The 15,785-nt window shown below is 36.0% G+C and overlaps 1 protein-coding gene across 1 annotated transcript in view; it reads left to right on the forward strand.

Annotated features, from left to right (window-relative positions):
- LOC584452 (macrophage mannose receptor 1) overlaps positions 1 to 15,785 on the forward strand; it is a gene marked incomplete in the record, with an annotated part of 61,999 nt that overhangs the window by 24,667 nt on the left and 21,547 nt on the right. Inside the window, 18 exon segments of the mRNA XM_030972791.1 lie at positions 719 to 831; positions 1,436 to 1,562; positions 2,419 to 2,501; positions 3,218 to 3,334; positions 4,032 to 4,103; positions 6,373 to 6,405; positions 6,664 to 6,828; positions 7,029 to 7,117; positions 8,223 to 8,373; positions 8,653 to 8,691; positions 9,068 to 9,238; positions 10,777 to 10,905; positions 11,860 to 11,973; positions 12,451 to 12,696; positions 13,323 to 13,538; positions 13,859 to 14,028; positions 14,959 to 15,069; positions 15,572 to 15,687. Coding sequence (XP_030828651.1) covers positions 719 to 831; positions 1,436 to 1,562; positions 2,419 to 2,501; positions 3,218 to 3,334; positions 4,032 to 4,103; positions 6,373 to 6,405; positions 6,664 to 6,828; positions 7,029 to 7,117; positions 8,223 to 8,373; positions 8,653 to 8,691; positions 9,068 to 9,238; positions 10,777 to 10,905; positions 11,860 to 11,973; positions 12,451 to 12,696; positions 13,323 to 13,538; positions 13,859 to 14,028; positions 14,959 to 15,069; positions 15,572 to 15,687 — 2,262 coding nt within the window.

Raw genomic sequence — 15,785 nt, forward strand, 5'->3', positions numbered from 1 at the left:
TTATTGTGATTATTATCATTATCATTCTTATTTCAATATTATCATTATCATTATTATTATCGTTATTATAAGTAGTATTATTATTATTATCATTGTAATTATTATTATCATTATTATTATCATTATCAATGGCCCGAAAAGTAATACGAAAGGTGCGGGCATTTCAATTCTGCCAGCTTAAGAAAAGGCCGAATCGGCTACTAGGCGGTGGGCAGACTGGTGTGACGTCACAACGACTCAAAAGCAGATCGGACAATTTTACGAACTAAAAGCATAGACCTACTAGGTCCATGCTGAAAGGCTTGAAAATGATGAACTTCACGCTGTACGAAACCCCATTTATTTAAAGCTACAAATGTGTATTGCATGAACTATTTTTTGCTCATTGATATCTAACGCTTTGTCAAAGAAATATGAAGACCGATCATGACATCTCAAAGTCTATCAATGTAACGATAAAGGTATTTCTATTGAAGTTACAAATTTGCATACTACATGAAACCAAAACATAATTCGTTGAATGTCTTCTAAATGTATTGCTTCATTAAATGTAAAAAGTGATGTTATTCATCCTGGTGATCAGAAAGTGACCAAGAGTGGACCGAGAGAGGAAAAATAAAAGCTTAGGGAAAACATTTGAAAAAGAACTGAAAATAAATAGAGAGCACTGTAATAGTTTATATTCTAACATGCGTGTATTTTATCTCTTTTCTTCTAGCGTGTACCCCGCGTGTGGTATGGTACAGGGGATGGTACAGGGGACCAATCCCGATCTGTGGAGCGTGGATGAGTGTAGCGTTAAGAAACGATTTATCTGCGAAAAACCACAAGGTAAAGCAGATAATTTTCTGTTTCCAATATAATATCGAATATCATTATGCTGCCATATACAGAGGTGGATTCGGGATGCTTGATTTCCCATTTTGTGGAAAGTTTTTTCAAAAGAATGCAAAATAGGAAGATCATTAGCAGATCCGCTAACGAGCACGCAATGCACATTCGAAATTGAAGTGACAGACACCGCCAGCTTTTTTCTTTCTTTTTTCAGAGGACTAACGTCAAAACAAAATAGCCGAACATTGAAATATAATAAATAATAATAAATAATACTCAGTTTTTATATAGAGCTTATTACCATCACTAAGCGCTTTCAAACTTGGAGATTATTACCCCGGCTTGTTCAACATATTCAAAGTAAATACAAATAAATTGTACACTATAAAATAATACCGTACTATCCGTTAATATATTTTAAAAAGTGGATGGATTATCAACATCATTCATCATGTGCATGAAGATGAATGAAGATGAGTGTTCTAAAGTGTTTTGAATAGAACATAATTAAAGCAAGAACAAGCTGGAAACAAATAAACGACAATAAATATTAATTGTGTCATAAATTTCCTGCATTTGCCTTTTTTGAACGAATTTTTAGGTACTTGTGCGGATGGGTGGACACTTCATGGGGGAGAATGCTACCAGTTTAATGTGCTCAGGAGAACATGGACTGATGCTAGCTATTACTGTAGTACTCAGGGAGGATGGCTGGGTACCATTTTTGAGTGAGTACAAACATGTCAAATACTGTTACTGCACCTCAATACTCCTCTTTATCTGTTCTCCCTCTGTGCTTGTCTCTCCGTTTTATATGACGTATGTTATTGTCTCTACCTCTACCCTATCACATTTTTACTCTCTTTGTTGATGTCCCTATTTCCTATTATCATTCTGTTTCTTCTCCCCATCTCTCCTTTTCCGTATTTTAACTATTTAATATCTGATTTCCATTGGTTCATCCTTCACCAATCTAGGTTGTGTCGTCTTCTGTTCTGGTTTTCTTCTTCTTCCTTTGTCATGCACATGTATTAGTGATCGAAATTATTTACAATTTTGTTACAGGCCTATGTTCACTTTACTGTTTTATGTTTGATTTTATATGGGTATTATATTGAATTGATTTTTAGTAGATAAATAGAAACAACTAGAGTATTACTGTTTATTTATTCTCATGACCAATAAATTATTAATTTAATTGAACTGAATTGACGATCCTAATATTCAGCACCCGTTTACCAGCAAGTGCGTGATAAATGGATCTTTGGATGACCGCAGCAAAAATGTTCATTCTGTGTAGTGTGTGTCTGTGGTAGGGGAGCAATGATTGCGCGTGTGGGTTTATGATTTACAGATGTTAAAGTCAAATATATTCAATAATGTTTGGGAACCAAAAGACGTGTCCAAGTTCGAACCAGGGGTCACCAGAGTCGTTGTGTAGGCAAAAACGGAACGATGGCCGTAATACTATACCAATTTACATCTTTTTTAAAGAGCGTATCTGCCAGGAAGCGTCTTGAACTGTGTGCTCTGTTTATCATCAGGTGAATAACTTCTTACCTCCTTATTTTCCTTTTATTGTAGTGGTGCAGAAAATACTTTCATTGCCGCAAACATGGGTCGTCTCCAAGATGAAAATATTGACAGCATGTGGATTGGATATTCAGGTAGGTGCTAATATTTCCGTGACCATATAATATGATTGTTACGTCATTAATGCAATTTATTAATTACAACATATCATTTGTTTAATAATTTTTATCAACGTCCCGTATTAAGAAAACGTTGTAAAATAACGTAGTGAATAGTCTACGTGTTTGCTTGATTAAGATTCTTGTTCGGATGAATTGTGTTAATGTTACACTTTGCTAAAAAATTATGACTCTGCTTTAAAGCACCCTTCTGCGTCAAATGTTTATTAATCTATTTGATGGAAAAAATATGTTCATCTTCGAATAATTTTCTTGATTGATATCGTCCTGAAAACTTGGAATTAATTTGGTTGCAGTAATCTCTCTACTTGTCCCTCTAAACAAACACGGGGCTGAGATCGAGAATGGAGCAGACCCGTGAAATAACTGGAATATTTTGAGCCGTAGATGACCGAAAAGTTACCCAATGACAAGTGTCACCTAAATAGGTTTTGATATGTGTTATTGTAAATACTTGAAAATTTGTGTTTTGTCATTAATCTTTTTTTTAGGTAAGTACATTAAGCACCCCGTGCTCTTGGTGGTTATGTTGTACACTTTTATTGTCTGCAATAATTATAATCATTGTTATCATTTCATTACATTAATATTATTATTATTATTATTATTATTATTATTATTATTATTATTATTATTATTGTCCAGAAATTTAAACCTTTTATCTACTCTAGATTATATCAATGATGGGCAATGGCAGTGGGTGCATGAGACCGGATCTGACTATGTCAATTGGCCACAACAGCCCACTAATACTTATGCTCAGGAAGACTGTGCCTATCTCGATACAGGTATATATGAAACATATGCAATCCTAAACGTGTACCAATCACCTAAACATAGTTGTTAACAGCTAGAAAGTATAAAGTATAGTATAGTCTACTCACAAGTGGCTTTCATCTTGATTCAATTTGAAATATCTATTTAAAGAAATAATATTCGGAGCTTTCATTGTTACTATAGTGTGGCGAGATGGAGCCCCTAAAATTCGGCGCAGAAATATGTTTGGTACATGTTTTCACTATTGATGTAAGGGATTTGAGACGCCTATAAATAGTCAAATATCTCATCTACAAAGATATATGGCAGCTTAAAAATTACCTTTACAGTTTCATTAATTTTGTTGATTCTTCGACATTTAGTTCACTGATGATCACCCCCTTGTACAGTATAGAGGTCATAGATCATTAAGGTTTATCTAGGGCGAAGAAGAGGACAAGTAGGTGTGTGGGTGAGTGTGTGTGTGTGTTACTGAGCGTGTGCGTGTGTATGCTTATGGCAGCTCCAAATTACCGTTTGGGTCAATATATTTATGGATATTGAAACATTACATTAAGGGGTATAAATTAAAAGGGATCCGTTAAAAACGATCGCATTCACGCCACTGAAAGTACTTCATAATTATGTCTAAAAAATAAAAGCTGGCTTTATTACCGCCATTTTGTATTATAAACGCGGATTTGGGTTTTTTGTTGGTTCTTTTTTCAGCTGACACGACAGGAGCATGGAACCAAATGCTATGCACTCTATTGGCTGGATTTTTCTGCAAGATCAAGGCTGGTAAGAATATTATACAAATATACGAAGCTGTCAGAAAGAATAGGCGAAATTATCTATCTGAGGAGGGACTAGCAAATTACTATTTCCGAGGGGCGAAGCCCCGAGGAAAAAATTATAATTATTGCAGTCCCTCCGAAGATATATAATTTCCACTATTCTTACGAACTAAATGCTTGGTATATTTGTTTTATATCACTTCGTTACGATCCGAACGTTTGATTAATGATTGGCTGGCAGTATGGTTTTTAACTTTATATGTCACCCACATTGGGTATCGGAGAAGTTTATAATCAGTAGGCGGTGTCACACAGAGGCCAAAAATCCGGATTTTAGTTATCCGGTTTTTTATTATCCTCTTTTTGGCTGTCTGACATCAATTATCCCTTCAAAAATCCCTTCAAAAATCCCTTCAAAAAACCTCATATAAAGCAAGATAATTCTCTCTTAAAAGGATTTTTCAAGGGTTTTTTGAAGGGATTTTTCTGACACCAATGTTAAAATAATCCCTTTTAATAAGCATTGTGACATAAATCACACGTTTAAATGCGCGCATTTAAAAGTGTGATGTCACAATGCTTATCTACCTAAACGACGCATATACTTTCGATTGAACGTGTGATGTCACAATGCTTATCTACCTAAACGGCGCGTGCGCAATGGCCCATCAAAAATACGGATTTTAGTTATCCGGGTTATTCGTAGCCTGTCTGTCACCGACTCAAATGAAAAAACTAGATTTCTAAAATCTGGTTTATTCAAGATGGGTCAGGATTTTTCTGTGTGACACCGCCTAGTTTGAATTTGTCAATTTAACCTGCGTACAGTTATATTAACGCGCATTTAATGAGACGCGCTAATTGCGCATTATTTTTGACTGAACATGATGTGACGTCACAATGCTTTTCTACCTTAAATCTCATACAGCATGCGCAGTTCTGCCCACATGAAAAAATAGTGGAAAATATTCGGAGCTCTGGCAGCGCAGAGATTTGTTTCAAATTGTGAAATTATATTTAATCACGTGACCACCAATTGACCACTCAAGTATTTAGAAAACTTATGAATATTCATAGCAGGGATATAATATAGTATTAATGACTGCTTTGAGAGAAATAGTTGTTTTTATACGCTCAAGGGAAGGTTAGAATTGTGCTATTGCCCCGAGGCGTGCCGAGGGCAATAGCCCAATTGTAACCTTCCAGAGAGCGTATAAAAACAACTATTTCTCGAATATTAAAGCAGTCATTAATACTTTTATATGCCGAAAAAAAATAGACTAAAAAATAAAAAATAAAAAACAAAAAAACTTTTGTCGAAGATGGGATTCGATCTCTTGCGTACAAAAGGTGATGTAACTCAAATCAGCGCCTTAAACCGCTCGGCTATCGCGCTCTGTTACCATACTTTACATTTTTCTCTAATATATACATTAAAATGGATTGAAAACGGCTTCGCGTGATTGATGATTCGCGGCTGCTCCATTAATCGGGCCCTTCTTTTACTTTTGCAATGCATATTGGCACGAACTTAGATCAAGATCTATCGGCAGATGTTGTTTTTTTGTTTTTGGAAGTTTATTTTCGTCTTCATGTCAACAATGCAAGATAAAATTGTCGGTAAGATCGATCGAGATTCAATTGCATTGAAATTACCGACCAATTCTTCGCACACGTACGGTATCCTCGATCGCTCAAACCATTTTTTAACATGTAAACCTATGGGGTAACCATGGAGACTGACCTATTTTCCCAATAACCATGGTTATTGGGAAAATTAGGTCTGTTTTTACAGGAACAGTTAAAGTTTATGAATGCAATTTCGACCAATCAGATTGCTGGATTACTTAAGTGAGGTATTTAAAACTTGTTATTCATTGATTCGTAATTTTCATCGATATGAAATCTTTTCTAAGGACTAAGAACATTTTTTTCTTACAAAATTGACAGTACTGTAGATTCCATTATAATTCTTCTCCAAGTGAATCAGCTGTCAATTGATAATATATTGTATGGAGTCACTTTGGTGCTCACGGGATATGGGCGCAGGGTCGGACAATAATGTTGCGACAAATATATAACCCCCAAATCACAACAACAACAAAGTAGTGTGAAGTAGGGTAATTTTTTTTTCTGACATGAAATCTAATAATCTGGTTTTTAAAATGAATCTTTCATTATTACAGAAAGGGTTCTAAAATCTGATGAATGATGTAATGCAATATTACTAATAAACTCTGTTGCTAAACTTGTTTATTTACGTTCTGTTTCAGGATCAACCGTGACACCAGTGACAGCCCCAGATAGTAAGTATATAATAATAACATAGTTTAAATCTTCTAAGAACTTTATTGATCAATCTCTATGACACTTTAGATTGATCAATACAGATGCGAGGAGATAATTTATCGAACACGAATCCAATATTATTAAAATTATTTTATTTTATGAAAAGAGGTGAGACAAAATATTCCGACTTTATGAGCAACAGTTTAAAAACAAAGTTGTATCTTTAAAGACCACGACGAACGATACTGGTGACCCTTTAATGTTTTAATCTTCAGAGGTTGGATCATGTGAGCGTGGTTGGGGTCTGTACGACGAATGGTGTTACTACTCCCCCGCTGTTGAGAAGACCTTCACGGAAGCCGAAGCCGAATGTGCTGCTTTGTTTTCGGGTTCACATCTGGCCAGTATCCATTCCATCGGAGAACAATCCTTCATCACAGGTAAGAAATCATTATTATCACGTTATAAATGTTAGGTATCATGACCGAAGAGATTTTTAGAAAAGAAAAGAAAAGATAAGCGAAGATTAAACAAAATTGAGTTTTCTAATTTTATCTAATACTATATTATTATAGAATTATAGAAACCATACACGCTTTAGATTGATGACACAGATCGATTGATAACTATCCGTTTACAGAAAGACTATATTACATCAACGCCTGGACATGGATTGGTCTAACAGATGTAGATGAAGAAGGTACCTGGAAATGGACTGATGGAACTAACGTAAGTTTGCATTGTTTAATGTTGTTAACCCTTCGTCTATCTCCCAATCATTGAAAGAGAAAAAACAATAAATAGAGCGTCTTATCATGAATACCAAAATATGTCATAAAAATATTAAGTACTGGTCGCATTAATTGGTTTGAAATATACGAGTGTCTTTCTTTGTCCACAAATATTTCATTATAAATTGCAACAAGGTTAATTGGTTAATTTTTAACAAATTGTACTTTTTTTCTGAAAAAGTGTAAACGACAAACACGGTAAAACAAAATGCATATAACACAATTTTATTGCCATTTAAAATTTAGAATTTAGATAACAATTTAATTTAAATAAAGGTATTTTGACTTTTCTTCGTCTTCTCATCTCCCCAACACCACCACCACCCACCTCTCTCTCTGACTTGTTTTCCTCTTCGTTTCCGCTACGATGTATCCCTTTCCCGCTATAATATCTTTCCCGCCACTCACCCTTCCTGCCAATACTTTCTCGTCCCATTCTTTGATATCCGTACGCTCCTTCTATGGCTATCATATAGTTTGATTATATAAACTGGACCCCTGGCGAGCCCAGCAATAGTTATAGCAACGAAGACTGTGTCCACTTAGACGACTAATTTTATAAGATTGGAACGTGGAATGATGTCAAATGCAACAAACTTTACAGATTTATTTGTAAAAAGTCAAAGTAGAAGCCGAGTGACCCTCAGCTGCAAAAGGCATTGCCACGCCGTACTGTTATGCACATTAAAAGTGAATCTCTCGTAAAAAGTGGGAGATTAAAAATTGTCATGAAGAGTGCCATCATGTAACATGGCTTTCAAACGCGAATTATAAACATATCCTAAAACCGACAGCTCAAGAACAGTCAGTAATGTTGTCCCATGTTTGTATCTGAGTGATTCCAAAACTAATTCGTGAGAGACGTGGTAGGGGGTGAGGAGGCGGAGAATAAAACTTAGAGAAAGGGAATTGAGGAAAATTACTATTGAAATAACTCCAGCGATTCATTAATCCTTTATGAAAACCCAAATTGCGCCTTGTTACAGGACAACCTCTTAGAATTTATCTCCATGCCATGTTCTCCGCCTTCTCGTAAAATTTAGTACAATTACTGGAATTGGGCCGCTGGTGAACCAAACGATGTCAACAACGAAGATTGTGTGCATCTTGGATATTTTGACGACCATCAGATAGGCTTGTGGAACGACGTAGGGTGTCTCGAAATTAACAGATATATCTGCAAAATGCCGAAGTGTAAGTTATCATCCGAGGACAAAGAAAGAAACATTCAAATATCGAATTTGATAATACCTTTTCATCACTTTTAATGTATCAGATTAAGATCACCTGTACAGAAAATTAACGAAAATGATAATATTCAGTTGATATCCAATACATGACACTAGAATTGTTGTTTGTTGTTCATCTGGGCGAAAGTGTCAATCAGTCGTTCTTGTTCTTTAATTTGTTTGAAAATAAAAATTGATCTTAATCTGAAAGTGAAAATGAATGCGTTCGTTGAACTCTCCACAGATAACACTGCTCCTGTCACCCAGGCTCCGGCTATAACACGTAAGTTGTGAAGAAAAACATATAAGTAGTAGTAGCACTAGTAGTAAAGTGGCAGCATCAACCACAGTATAATAGTAATAGTATTATTAAAGGTAGTTGGAGTAGTTTTAGTAGCAGCAGTAGTAAAAGTAGAAGTAGTAGTAAAAGTAGTAGTAGTAGTAATAGTAGTAGTAGTAGTGGTAGAAGTAGTAGTAGCATTAACCGTAGTATAGATGCTTGTTTGTTTATTTTTCATTATTATTATCATTATTATTATTATTGATATCATTATTAGTACTTTTAGTAGCATTTTATCATCATCATTATTAATATCATCATCATTATTATTATTATTATTTCTCTATCATTATTTATATCATTTTTCCTTCTTACCCAGTTCCTCCTAGTGATCGTTGTGGTAGTGGTTGGGTATACGATTCTGGTAGTAATAACTGCTTCAAATATTCGACCTCTGGACTGACCTGGCCCATGGCAAATGACCAATGCCACTACGAGGGTGGCTATCTGACTAGTATTACTAACCAAGCTGAATCGGAATTCCATCGCAGTAAGTTTAAAGAAGACGTTGAAATATGATGAAGATGAGAAATAGGTTTTGAGCTTTCTCATTCTGTTGACGTCAGTTTGGAAGATTACTATATGAAAAATGTCACTTGAAAGGGATTTGTCTTCAAATGCAATCATATTTAAAATGTAAAATACATCGATTTCTGTGCGCAGTGCTTAGGATTTCTGACAAGACCGATTCCATTTTTTATCAAAGATTCCATTAAAAATTTGCCCTTGAATTGGTCTCTCCAAAGTCTTTACCATAGTTGTTATTATACATTTACAGATATCACATCTAGTCTTAAAGGACTATATACAATTATGAGGTGACCTGCGAGAAAAATGTGTTGAAGAAATTGATTGACAGATTTGACAAATGACCCAAGTTCCCTCATTTACGAAGTCTATTTTGTAATGGAGTAATCCAATTACAGCTATTAGTATTACACATTCTCATCTAGATCTCAAATTATAGCAGGAATGGATTAACTTATTGGAGTATCTTCTCTCATTTATTATATTTTTTCTTCATTTTAATCAGTTTGCGTGTCTCGTGGACTAATCACCATACTGTGGATGACAAGGTGATTAATGTCCCTTAGCAAGACATTAATCGTCATTTGCCTTTTTTAGGCCAAAAAAAAAAATAATTTGGTTGTCCTCGATTGCTTTTCTGGAGTAGGGGCGGGCGGCCGGATTTTAATTTTTTTTTTTTTTTTAACTTCTTTTTTTGTGTGTCTTTTTTTGATTATTTTAAATATTTTGTTTCAATTTGTGTTTCCATTAAAAAAAAATCATTGGGATGTCAAGCATTTAAACAAACAAAGTATATAAAACACTTTAATATGGTAAAAGACTAGTTTGATTTTAAACTCCATTGTACTACTTATAGCTACGTGCACACTCTATATAGCAAACAATGCATATTTGGTGACCATTGGTTCCCCATGATCCTCTTTATCTTATGTTAACTGAGAGCTGATTTGATGAGATAACCACCTGTCCAGTAACCTTACAGGGTGGTCTAATCCCTCCCGTAAACTAGTACAGATGGGCTTTAAAATGAGTTTAAGAATGCTCAGAACCTGATTTGAATGAACGGCATTTTGACATAGAAAAATAAAAATGGCAAGTTTAATAAATACAGAATTGCGTACTGAAAAGACCAAACTGGCAACGGGACGCATTTTGTTCCTTGCAAATGTATAAAATGGTATGTTTGGCATTTAAGATTGCTCCCCCCAAAAAAATTAAATAAAACAACAACAAAAAAGAAAAAAAATGAATAAAAGAAATTGAATACAAAAAATAAAAAAATACGAGCGGCCCGAAAATGACGAGCGGGCGGTCGAGGACAACCAAATTATTTTTGGGGGGCCTTAACGTAATGTGTATACCTAGTTTGGCAGCTTGACCCGCTCCAGGGTAGTACTGTTTAGACCTTGTCAAATCTGCCATGAGAAGTCTTTTGGCTAAACATTTTTCACATCTCAAATTCAGCTATTTATATTTTCGTTATTATATTGTAACCGACAGTGTCTGTACTCTACTTCAAATTGAATTACAACATATGGTCATTTTGGATCGGTCTTCATGATACTAATATGGAGGATGGTTATGTTTGGAGTGATAGCGCCCCCGTCTCTTATCTCAACTGGGACTCAGGTATTATCATTATTATTACTATTTTTATCGTATCATTGTAGAGGTATCGTGGTATAGATGTTCATTCGCTTGACTCTCAATCCAGGGGTTAAGGGTTCGAATCCCGCCCGGCACTAATGCCCATTGGTAAGACATTGGTCCACATGAGCCACTCTCCATCCAGGTGTAAATGGGTACCTGGCAAATGATGAGGTAATGATAGTTTCAGGGCCTTCAGAAAGAACAACGTTAATGTTGATGACGCTTCCCTGGTTGAACAATCCAAATTTTATACTATCATCGTCAATTTCATTATACTATTTGTACTGCACCCTGTCTGTAAAAGAGACTTGATAGTCCTGGAGCCATTTTTGGATATACCAAATACCTGTGTGTATACATGTATAGGTTGTCGGCGTTATAATTCTCATTAAATGTTTCCAATATTGATATGCATGTGACATCAAAAGTTATAATTGTGAGTAAAGTTGTTTTATATTAGCAGGCCCACATACTGACTTCAAACGAATCAACGATCAATCGGGTTACTTAATTAAGTGAATTTTAGTAATTTCTTTTCATACAAACTTTCAAAGGTCGTGGTTTGAGCCACAGCACACAAAGTTGCATTGCTTCTAACGAACTGGGTATTAATTGGATAGGATACATAACTCGTTGCAGGTGGATGTTCATTACATTCATATGCAATGATCACCAGGCTTTATAAAGAGTAGAGTTGGAGTTGGGTAATGTCGTATTTGAATCCAAGATAATACACTGTAAAACTCTTCATCAGTTACTTGTTACTGGAAAGGTGGAACATGACAACATTTATTATCATTATTAATATATATATATATTCTTCATGGGAACCAAATGATGCATATGACGGTGAAGTTTACGTAACTTGAGATCCTATGTCATAAATGATCATTATAATAATTATCATTATTACTATTTTATTGTGATTTTCAGGGGAGCCCAACGATGCTTATACCGGTGAAGATTACGTTGAGATCCTATGTGCTAATGGCAAATGGAATGACCTGCATGGCGATGTATCAATAGGTTACTCCTGCAAGAGAAACAGTACGTGCTTTTTTAAAAACACATCTTATATCATATTCGTTGGGTATCTCACTGTATATGTTTTTCTTACTTCTCCGTTTACAAATGTGTTGCTCGGTTTAGGGTCAGACATTTAAGGTTACCATTGATAACTTCATCCGCAAAACTATCACGTTGTTTGTATTGTATAATGTAGCATTTCAAAACACGAATAGCTGGTTACGATGACTTTATAGTGCTTATTATTCATAAGTTATCAGTTTGAAATTAACATTAAGTAAATGATTTAACATTTGGATATAATATATTAGGGTTGCCGATTAAATTAAATGATCACTGTCGTTCCAATTATCTTCCTGTTTATTTTGATATTTCAAGAACATCGTCTTCACTGACTAAGCCGCCTCCCCCCCCCCCTCCCGCCATGCACAGGCCAAGAAGTAATGTATGGCATAACAGGACATTGTGACGTCATTTTATATATTACATCCCATTCAGGTTTCATTACGGATCAGTTCAAAGTGTTCCCCAACAGCCGCTTGGACACACCGAACTCGATCCCCTTCTCCAACGTATGGCCAGAGGAGTGTGCTGCTAGCTGCTACAGTGCTGGTGGAGAAAACTGCAGGTCTTTTAATTACTACCGCAAGACACGCGAATGTTCTCTGCTATCTATCGATCAGTACTCAGGCTCCGCAGATCTGGTGCCAGAGAATGAAGATCCTTATGATTACTATGAACGAGGTATATCATATCGAAAGGACATCCTAGTTTATATGAAATAATTCAACTGCGCGGAACAAAAGGTCCTGCGCAGATTTTCTGAACGAGCGATAGATGATTAAGGAAAAGCCAGCCATGTATATACGATATCATAAACTTGACATTTAATTAATAATTCCATACTATGAGTGTTTTAAGATACTGAGCATGTGAGATTCCGGCTCCAATTTGTTTTCCAAAGGAAAATACTATGCTCTCCCGCAGGTATTTCTTTATGAAGAATTTGTTAAAATATAAAAATATAATCCACTTAAGTTATTGACGGAAAACTGATTGCACCAAAATCCAAATGGGCATGCTCAGTTGTGATTCAAGGACTCTACATCAGGTAAGAGAAATCTTATCTCATTCTATTGCACAAAAACTGATCTCCACTTAAGAAAATAGATGAAATCGTTCGAGCCAAAAAGTAATTTAAAAATTGTTCAATGGCTTTCATTAAGAGGCATTTTGCTCCATGAAGTTCCATTTTAAATATAATTTTTAGTAGACTGATTGTTAAAGGGTATTGCATCATTCTTTTATGTTTTGTGCTTTGAATTATTCATCCATTATTCTAAGCATTTCCCTATCTATCAATTCTTTAGACTTCACAGCGCCAGCCATCCAAGTGCCAACAACCATCGGTCCCTCGTATGGCTGTGGAAAGGGTGAGACTGGCTACCGCAGCTACTGCTATACCTTGGTTACTTCAGTGTCAACCTTTGATGGCATGCAGAGTATCTGTGAACTCCGCAGCGCTAACCTGGTCTCCATCGCTGACGCTAGCGAAATGAACTTTGTCATCAGCTTGATGCAGACTGGTAAGAAGAAAAAACGTTAAGAACCCACTGCACTATTCGTATAATAGTAAGGAGAACCCGTCTGTTGTCCTGCACACCCCCATTGAGTTAAACCGGGAGGAGAGACTCCGAAAGTTATAGTGATTCAGTTCGCTTTTCGCCTCCCAGGCGCAGGTGACGACAAATACTTAATAATAATGACAATGGTTTTACAACTTTTGTTGATTTACATATCACCTTCATTATCATCTCGATTAATACGATTGGAAGATCACCCCTTCCTCTAGAAAACAGAAATGCATTCACAACAACACTCTTCTGATCTGTTTTCGCCATAACAGGCAATACCGCGACCACTACGATAGGCTCAGCTTGGTTAGGTCTGTCTGACAAGGCAAATGAGGCGACGTACGCTTGGAATGATGGTAGTGAGGTCACCTATACAAGCTGGGCAGCAGGACAGCCTCAGAATAGTGGCAGCGACGAAGACTGTGTCACCCATAATATCAACGTAAGATCTGAATCCTTTATGGCTACCTCTCAATGCCATACAATTGTATTCTCAAAAATATGAGTTTGAAATCCCCAAAGATATTCTTGAAACTTTTACAAGACAGAGCGACGTTTCTGATCGGATACAGTTTTGACTAATCAATAGCAAGACGCACACAATTTACAAACGTACCAAAATTCATTCTTTCTTTTAAAATGTTTGATGTTTCGACCGCAGTTCTCGATTGCTGGATGGCTGACTTTAAATTTGTCTTATCTCCCTCGACAACATTGACCCACATGGTCCTGTCTTGTTAAGAGTTGCGACTTTAATACCTGGGTTGATCTCAAGTCCTCCAATCAACCGCAAACTTGTAAACTCATGTACATACTTGAAAATGAATGTTGCTGTTGATGAGTCCTTTGAAAATTTGTCTCAATATTGTTTTCAATCCATTGCAAGAAATAGGTGAACTGAATCAACATTTAAAAAACATATGGTGGCTTGCTAGAACTATTCACTTTTGGCCAACATTCCTAGGCCCTGTGCATCATAAAGATATAATTGTCTCCTAATAACGGCAGATTTTTTTTTTATATTAAGGGGTACCCTCTGAGCAAATTGTTCGGACCATTTAAAATAATACTTCCACTGGTAAATCTTAAAATGAATCGTTGCTTTATTTATATTAGTGTTTACTTGAACACAAATCAGTTTGTATCTTAGTTGATTTGGTATAGTTGATCATTTTATATTCCTGTCTCTTTCTATTTCGTCTTCTCTTATCTACAACATGTCAGCAGATTGTAATTCTTTGTTTACGTTTTCTCCTTGTTTCATTTCTAGTGTTAGGTGGCAACTAATTGCTTCATGAAATTAATGTGACTGAATGTTATTTGAACCAAGGACATCAATGAATTAACCAATCAAACGTTATTATATTCCTAGTTGGATGGCTGGCTTGATGAGTCTTGCACTGGAACCCAACATTACGGCGTCTGTAAAACACCTAAAAAAAACACTAATGTTGTAGCACCAGTAACTGACGGTTGCCCAACAGTAAGTACAACCATAGAACATTCTCAAGTACTTGAATACATACGTCTATGTAATACACAGCATTTAACACAGCACGATTGTCATTCTTCATCAAGAATGACAAGATACGAGTGTAGGCTTACACTAAATAAAAAGTTTCATATCTAGACTAGATACAGTCGGCCAATTCAGATCGCAATGCTTTAATAGCCCTACCATCTGACTGATGTTATGTTATCATCAGTTTGGTTGCCAGTGTAAATGGCCCTTCGAGTCGGGGCTGGTATTTCCGAGGCACAAGGCCGTTGCAAACTATTGAATTCCATAGATTATGTACTCGTGACTACGTCTAAGGCCAAGGATCCAAAACCAGACCTGAAGACAGCACTGTTTTTCATCCATCATGTTTAGTCAAAACACAAGATCGAAGACTCTAATCACACAATTCGTCAAGGTAGTGTTATGTAAAATTTGTCTGTGAAAATTAAGTATGGATAATGCTTACCATGTGTTTTGTTTTAAGGGGTGGTTGAAGTACATGTCGTCGTGTTACCAGCTGGTAACTACCCAGAAAACTTGGACTGATGCAAATACAGACTGTGTGAATAAGAATGGTAGACTTGCCATCATCAATAACAAGTAAGTCCTTCTTCAACTCATTCTTTAAGCGTATTTGAAGGGGCAGGGTGGCAGCTTTGCCCCCACCGAAGACTCTTATGTACATGTTGGTATGTTAT

This window comes from Strongylocentrotus purpuratus, unplaced genomic scaffold (assembly GCF_000002235.5).
Source record: "Strongylocentrotus purpuratus isolate Spur 01 unplaced genomic scaffold, Spur_5.0 spur5_scaffold_6, whole genome shotgun sequence".
Classification (NCBI taxonomy): domain Eukaryota; kingdom Metazoa; phylum Echinodermata; class Echinoidea; order Camarodonta; family Strongylocentrotidae; genus Strongylocentrotus; species Strongylocentrotus purpuratus.